At 34.1% G+C, this 7,910-nt stretch overlaps 1 protein-coding gene across 1 annotated transcript in view; it reads left to right on the forward strand.

Annotated features, from left to right (window-relative positions):
- The window catches only part of LOC150101782 (rhomboid-related protein 2-like), a 124,727-nt gene extending 118,016 nt beyond the window's left edge, over window positions 1–6,711 (forward strand). Inside the window, exon 7 of the mRNA XM_090399907.1 lies at window positions 6,277–6,711. Coding sequence (XP_090256033.1) covers window positions 6,277–6,588 — 312 coding nt within the window. The 3' untranslated portion in view covers window positions 6,589–6,711. The remainder of the gene's footprint in view (window positions 1–6,276) is intronic.
- Window positions 6,712–7,910: the final 1,199 nt, after the last annotated feature.

The following is a 7,910-nucleotide window of genomic DNA, read 5'->3' on the forward strand; positions in this document are numbered from 1 at the left end:
TCCCTCAGTGTTCACTAATAATTATAACCTCCAGCTTTTTAAGAAAAATATGTTCCTTATCCCTTACATACAGCATCAGTGTGCTATAGTACATTGGTGCTGTATGGAGTTAAGTTCTGCAACTTCTCTTGTGTGAGATTGATATAATAAAATTAAAACATAATATAAAGAATTTAGTTTGTAATTGTTTTGTTCTATATTACTGGAAAAAGGAATGTTGGAAATGTTCATAAATGGTTATTAACAATGGCTGAAATGGGAGTATTATTTCCCTTTAAGATTCACATCAATAATGTTTGAGTGCTGGATTTATTTGCTAATAGATCTATGGACTTTTTTCCTTCTCTTAATAAAATCAATCAGACATAAGATGCCTTTTATTATAATTGTCGGAGTGTGTAATACTTTTTTCTTTTGTTGTTGTTGATTCATTAATAAATTTAGCATAGCATTCATAATATTTTTGTTTTTGTTGGAAAATCACATGGTTTATAAAGCATGATTCCTGGATTACTTTCAGTTTATCTTCAGTAAAATTTTCACAGAAACCTAAAAAATAATTCAGATAGTACACTGGTTTTGAGCTTTTGCCATATTTCTTCATTACTTTATTTTATTTTATTTTTTTACTTTCCTATTTCTAAATATGTAGTTGGCAGTAGTATTTATAATGTATTTTAGTCTATTTTACACCAGAGTATCATTTATAATGTGAATCTTCCAGTTTCCTTTCTACTTATGCTTATTAATAGCACAGTGGCAGTACAAAAATACTTTAAAACACTGGAAAGGAGAATGGTGCCAACAGTCCATGATCACTCTTAGTAATGGACAGTTTCCAAGAATTAAAGGTTACATATTTTACTGAAATTATTAAAATTATACTGCAGTAATAGCCATGACTTACAAGATTTAAATAGAAAATTACTTGAAGAGAAAGAAAGAAAAGGAATTATATCATGGAAACTAAATTTAAAAACAAGCCATTGAAACACATACTGCTCAAACAAGCAAACAACCCAACACAGATCAGAGTCTGAATGTTCCACATGAGTTAGATATATAGTACTTTCAAGTATGCTACTCTTTAAAAAATTCTAGAAAGCTTAGTTAATTTTAATTAATCTTCTTAATTATCACTGATTTAATGGCAGATATCATTTGTTTTTCACAATAGACAAAATATTCTAGTCCAGCTGTTACCAACCTTTTATCTGCAGTTAAGTTCAGCTCATTTATAAATTCATATCCTAGATTAGCCTAATTTGGATTTTTCTGTATGTGGCAATTTCAAGTTATTTTATCTTGTATAACTAATTACAAATAATTAGCTGTACAAGTCATTTCAATTTATAAAATAAAGTGGTGGTGCTTCATATGTGAGGTAAATAAAATGTTGTGCTGAAATTGGTTGTTTATTATTATTATTATTAACATTTGACCTCCATGGAGTCAGAGAATCATCGTGGAAGGTACACACTATTGCACACAATGCTCATTCAACTGTGCTTTAAACTGATTCAATGTGTCTATACCCACAACACATTTGCAATGCATTCCTCTCACCAGCCACTCCTCTCTATGCAAAGAACCTGCTCCTTACACCCTCCTTATATAGTTTCCAGTGATAGCCTTGTTCTCACCCCCTCCAATTCTATGAAAAATCTCTTCCATGTCGACACGATAACTCCTGATTAGCTTATATGTCTTAATCATATTCCTCCTATTCACGAGACTCTGCAACTTATATTCTCCCAATCTGTCCTCGTACTCCACATTCCAAAGACCACTAACCATCTTTGTGAATCTTCTCTAGACCCTTTCCAACATATCCTCGTCACCATGAAAACCAGATGACCAAATCTGTGCGCAGTAATCTGTATGAAGCCTGATCAAGGCCTTCTACAATGGCATCATAACCTCTCTATTTCTGCATGTCAGGGTCCTCTGTATTATTGCCTTTATCCAATGTGACGTCTTCACAACTTGTGCAATGTGGCCCCTGAATTTCAGGTTCTTCTCCACCATCACTCCTAGATCTCTCATATCCTCTATTTCCATTAAAGTTTCCCCACCAAGTGTATACTTTGCATCCGATCGTTGCTTACCAAATCTCAAAACCTTATACTTTGCAACATTGAGCTGACAGTTCCACTTACCTCTATCCTCTTGTAAGGCCATAACAACAGCTTGACTCTGCATTGCTCTCCCCAGTTTTGCATCATCTGCAAACAGCTGAATATCACTAGTTAAACCCATCCCAATATCATTAACATATAAATTGAACAATAATGGCTCCAAAATTGATCTCTGTGGCACTATTGACCATTCTCTTTCGGGATATTGCACCTCCCATATATACAACTTTCTGACAGCCAGTCATCGAACTCAGAAGTCTGTTATCCAGCCATCTGTTTCAATTTATTTAAGAGCTTGTCATGTGGTGGTCTATCAAAAGCCTTTGCAAAATATAAGCAGACCACTGTATATGCATCTCTCCTGTCCAGGGTATCTGTCACCTTGGTATGGTATATAAATAAGTTAGTAAAACATGATCTCCCCTTAACAAACCCATGCTGATAACCACAGAGAATACTGCTGTTATCAACATTTCTTTATCCTACTTCACACCATCCTCTCCAGTGCCTTCACCACAACTCTAGATATATAGACTGGCTTATAATTTGAAGTTATAGCCTTATCACCACCTTTATGCAGCAGTGGAACAATTTTACTCTCCTTCCACTTCCTTGGAACCTGTGCTGTTGTAAAACTTTTATTAAACAGGCATGCCAATTCCGTGGAACATTCCCTTAAGATACATGGTGATATATCATCAAATCCTATCGCCTTATTGACATCAAGGTTATTTATTTCCTCAAATACTTCCTGCTCACTCACAATTAAGCCACCCCCCCTTCTATGTCCCCTACACTTAAGTTTCTCATGATTTTTTCCTGATGAGGATGAAACACTCTTATAAATTGATCACTGAATACAATGTCTTCTGCAGTAGTCACCATTCTACCACTTTCATCCATTAACTTTGTCTTACATTGATCACTCTTCCTTCTACTTGCCACATATATAAAAAAAAAAAAACTACTTGCCACATATATATAAAAAAAAAAAAACTCTGGGGTTTTTCTTTGCCTGATTTGCCAATTTCTGCTCACACTCTACTTTTGTTTTTCTTACTAAGTCGCTCTCCTGGATTGTTCTTTATACTCTTCATGTGACTGATTATTACCATTATTCATCTTGTACTTCCTCCAAAGTACTTTCTTTTTCCAGATTTCACGATTAAGCTCCACATTCATCCATTTTACACTTACCTTATTTAGCCTTTTGGCCGCCTTTGGAATACATTCACACATTGATGCTGTTATGTATTTCTTTGTCAGTTCCGATGCAGCATTTACTTCCTTCCTGCTCAACTTCTCATTCCATGTTATAGCTCCAAGCTGTCACCTAAGCTTATAATTCCACATATATCATTTCCTCACAAAAGTCTGCATATGACTAACCACAACACAGGTGATTACTTTCACTAACTGAAGGAAAGTGTGAAACCATTCTTACAATTACATCCTCTGATGAAATGATCAGATCTAGAACTCTTGATCCTCGTGTGCCCTCCTTTACGTGCTGCCTGAGATGGTTATCTCTCAAGAACTTGAGAAATTCATTTTGCTTATTCTCAAATGCTATCTCTTCATTCCAGTCTATACCACCATAGTTAAAATCACCCATAATAATTACCCCTCCTTTGTTCACTAATCCAAGTTGTTTATACATTTCTTCATCACCACTCTCCACATTCTCAGACCTATAACAACATCCAACTAAATGTCTTCCTCTTTACCTCCACGTTACACACACTGCCTCAAAACCATTGCCACTATTTCTGTGGACTTGCTATTATCAGCAGCAACACTCCCCTCCCATCTTGCAGGGAAAAATACTGTATCCTTTCATTTCTATTCCCATTAAGATATCATCTTCATTCAACCATGTGTTACTTATTCCAATGATTTGGGAGCGAATAAACTCAATCACTGAAACCATTTCATGCCCCCTTATTTCTGATACTTCTGGCATTTGTAAAAATTAACTCTCTGTTCATTTTTAGGTCTATAGCCAGTCCTATCCAAGCCATGTGTTAGTTGTGATTTCCCCACCACACCTGCTCAATCACCTTTATCGCCGCTTACCACATATATCTGCTCAGTCCCCACTTCCCCATCCATATCACAATATACTCACTACCACTTTCAACATCCACTCTCCCTATACCATATCTCCCTGTCCATCAACCCCCCCCCCACCCTGTTTCCCTGTTCCTCCTGCATTCCTGTTCTCTTTTCATCTCTCACACTGCTGCTGTTACCACTGCAAAGCACTTCTGTCTCTTCAGTACCACTCTCCTGATTTTTCCCTTCATCTCTTGCATGCATCACAAACTGTACTTTCATCCAGCAACACTTTCTCCAGTATACTCACTCCAAAGCCATTTAAATACAACCCATCACATCTATATATTTTTTTATTTTTTTTTATTTTTCTCTCAAACACATGCCATATATCCACAAACTTCACTCCCTTCTCCTTGCCCAGGTCTGCTAGCATACCATTCATGATTTTGGCTCTCTGCTGCAATTCATCATCATCATACCTAGGCAACACACTGACAACCTTTCCTACTACGCTGTTATCTTTCACTCTTCTCAATAGTCTCCTGATATTCATTCTCACATCCTTCTTATGTCTGCTTAGATCATTCATCCCTACAATCACAACTAACTTTCTTGCCCGTTTCTTCCTCGTGTGTCCAGTGCCTTAATTATCCTACTCTTTCTCCCACCTGGATAGCAGACCTTATGGACTCTCTCAGTAACTATCCCTCTAATTATGGAGTCTCCATATACTGTTATCCTGAATCATTTGTCACCTCTTTTACTCTTTTTTCTTTCATTCTGTTCTCTTGCACACTTTCATTACTTTCCACCAGACGTCTAACATCACTCCACATATTGCTCATTTCATTTTTTGTTTCCAATAACTGTTTCATTAAATCTTGCATTCCAACAATTTCATTCTATCACTCTTGCAATCTTGCTACTTCTCATTCTGCTGCACCTTACTTCCATTTCCTCATTCATATTTTCTTCCACTCTCCTTATCACTTTCACTTCTATATCTTTGCATTCTTTTACTACCTCAGTTTCGATAGCTTTTGTTTCATTTCCGTTTTTCATAATTTTACTGTATCTTTTGCTTCTGTATCTTTGCATTCTTTCACTCTCATATTAATTTAATCTCAATACACTGCTCTGATAAGTCATATTTTTAGTTATGGTAATTTATGAAAGTAAAAAAATATTAATCATTTTTTTTTTTTTTTTTTTTTTGCTTTTATGAATAATCAAGTGTATTGAACCTTCCACTTACTGACTATTGCAAATACCACTTTGAAACCAACAGGTTGTTGGAATGAATCCTGTTGCAGCATTAGAGTTTGCAGGTGGTGGTGGATGCTTTTCATCATCCAATATGCAAACTACTCCCTGCTTATTGGAGGCATCTAGTACTTTGAAAAAGTACTGTGTTCAGTCTCTAGAGCAGCATTCTTGGGTTGTCTTACCCCTATTCATGGGTGATAACATACTATGTATATAGGTTTCCAACCTTTCATAGGTAGTATAATAATTTAAAAAAAAAAAAAAGCATGATGATATTCTCTAAAGTACCTAAAGTATTATCTGCTGCTGTTATGCCTTTCACATTTATGTACATGAACTTTCACACTAGCATCATTAGGTATATTTAATTTAACTCCTCTGATACAGTTGGAGAATAGCTATCTTGTGGTTGGAAAGACCTGGGTTTCATTAGAGACAAGGAACATTTTCTAATACTTTAATTGCAGTTTTTACTTTTTACTGCTATTAAATATATACACTGACTTTTAGTCGCCTCAGATTGATATTAAACAACCTAGCTCAATTGCATACTACTATCAGCCATGAAGAGAAGTGTTTTTTGTATTTTAAAAAAAATGCATTGAAAACTTTAGAAACTTACTCCTTTCAATCATATCATATTCTGTTTTTGAAATATTTAATCTAGACTCTGGAATTTCTTGGAATGAAAGAAAAACAGCCCTTAAGTCATTGCTACCATATAGATATAGCTTCAGAGTTGAATATATTGAATATTTGTTAATATGTTAATTTTTTTTTTTTTTTTTTTTTTTTTTTTTTTTTTTTTTTTCAGAATTTCAAAGAGATGACCTTTGCTTGGCTACGACTTATTTTCCTGGGGCTCTTTGCTGGTTTAGATGTAGGAGTAGCTATTTATTCCCGATATGCTGATGATAATAAAAATCGTACTAGTTATTCAGCTCACTTTGCTGGTTCCCTAGCTGGTTTGCTTCTTGGAATTAATATCCTAAGAAATCTCAGAGTCCATAAGTGGGAAAAAATCTTAGGATGGATCATGCTGGTTATATACATCATCCTTATGCTTATGGCTATCTTCTGGAATGCTTTTTACACTTCATATTTTCCTGAATCAGACCATCAGTGAAGCAATGACTACAACATACCTGCTTTGGGGCCTTATGCTTCTTTTTTTTACAGAAATAGAAATATATGAAGAATTAATGTGAAGTTCTTTTGCATCTTCTGAAATACAGTGTCAATATTTTTGTACTCCACAAATTATATTTTGTAGTTTTTTGTTGTTTTGTTCAATTTTTATTTATCATGAAATTTTAGTATTCCAAAAGAAATGGAAATCTATCTAGCATTACTTTTTAAATTAATTTCATAATAATAGTTAAATATAGTAATTATATATTTTATATGAGCATAATATAAGAAACCAGTATCGTTTTCAGAAGAGCTTAAGTTCTTTCTTTCATTTTTGTGATTTATTTTGCAGAAATTGCATTGAAATAGTTAATAGTTGCCTTTTGCTATTTTCAGTTAAAATCATGTGCGTGAGTGTGAGCAATTGAGTGATGAAAAGATTATTGATCATATTATAAGCACCCTTTTACAGTGATCTCTAGTTATCTGACTATCAGATAGCCAAAGCCTCATTTAACTGATACTTTAATTGTTAGCTTGTCAGTTGACTCCCATTTTTCTAGGAAATGATAGTTAACTGTGCCTGTTAACTGACCAGTAAATTGATTTCTGATGCAGTTGGATAATTGGAAGATTACTGTATATTTATTGTCATTACTTTTTGATATATTTTTTATATAGTGTGAAAATATTTATTTCTCTGCAAGTATTAAAGTTTGTCAGTGAAAAAATATGTAAACCATAATTAATTTATTGGGCATATCACTGTATGGAAATTGTGGCAATAGAAGTGGTGTTATTACAAATACACCAACTTAATTTTCTAGTCTGTCACTTGTATTAGTACAAGGTTTAAGGAATAGAAAGATTATTGTTGGGACCATGATTTTCTTGTACTAACATATGCAAAAAAATTACACTGATATTTAAAAATTCCACTACGTCAGTCTTCCAGAAAAGGAAAGGAAGGAGGCAAGCACCAGTTATCTGTTTAAGAAATGTAATCCTTTAAAGACTGCCTTCTCAGATTAGTGAAAGATTTTTATTCCTTGGATGACTGAGTATTTCTAATATTTTAGACAGAGGTGAGAAAATTTAAACACTGGATATAAAATTGGCAGCATTTTTGATTAATATGTTGTTACAAAGAAATTGTTAATTTTAGCTCATTATCTGGAAATTCCCAGAACTTTTATGTTAAAAAAAAAAAAAAAAAGAAGAGAGAGAACCTTGGTTTAAGCTTTGTGCATATACAACTACAGAGTTGTATGTGTGGGGATGGGACCACTATTGATTGAGATTGTTTCACTGTAGTAT

This window comes from Typopeltis vanoorti, chromosome 11, assembly GCF_054136105.1.
Source record: "Typopeltis vanoorti isolate ZY-2024b chromosome 11, IOZ_Tvanoo_1.0, whole genome shotgun sequence".
NCBI lineage: Eukaryota > Metazoa > Arthropoda > Arachnida > Uropygi > Thelyphonidae > Typopeltis > Typopeltis vanoorti.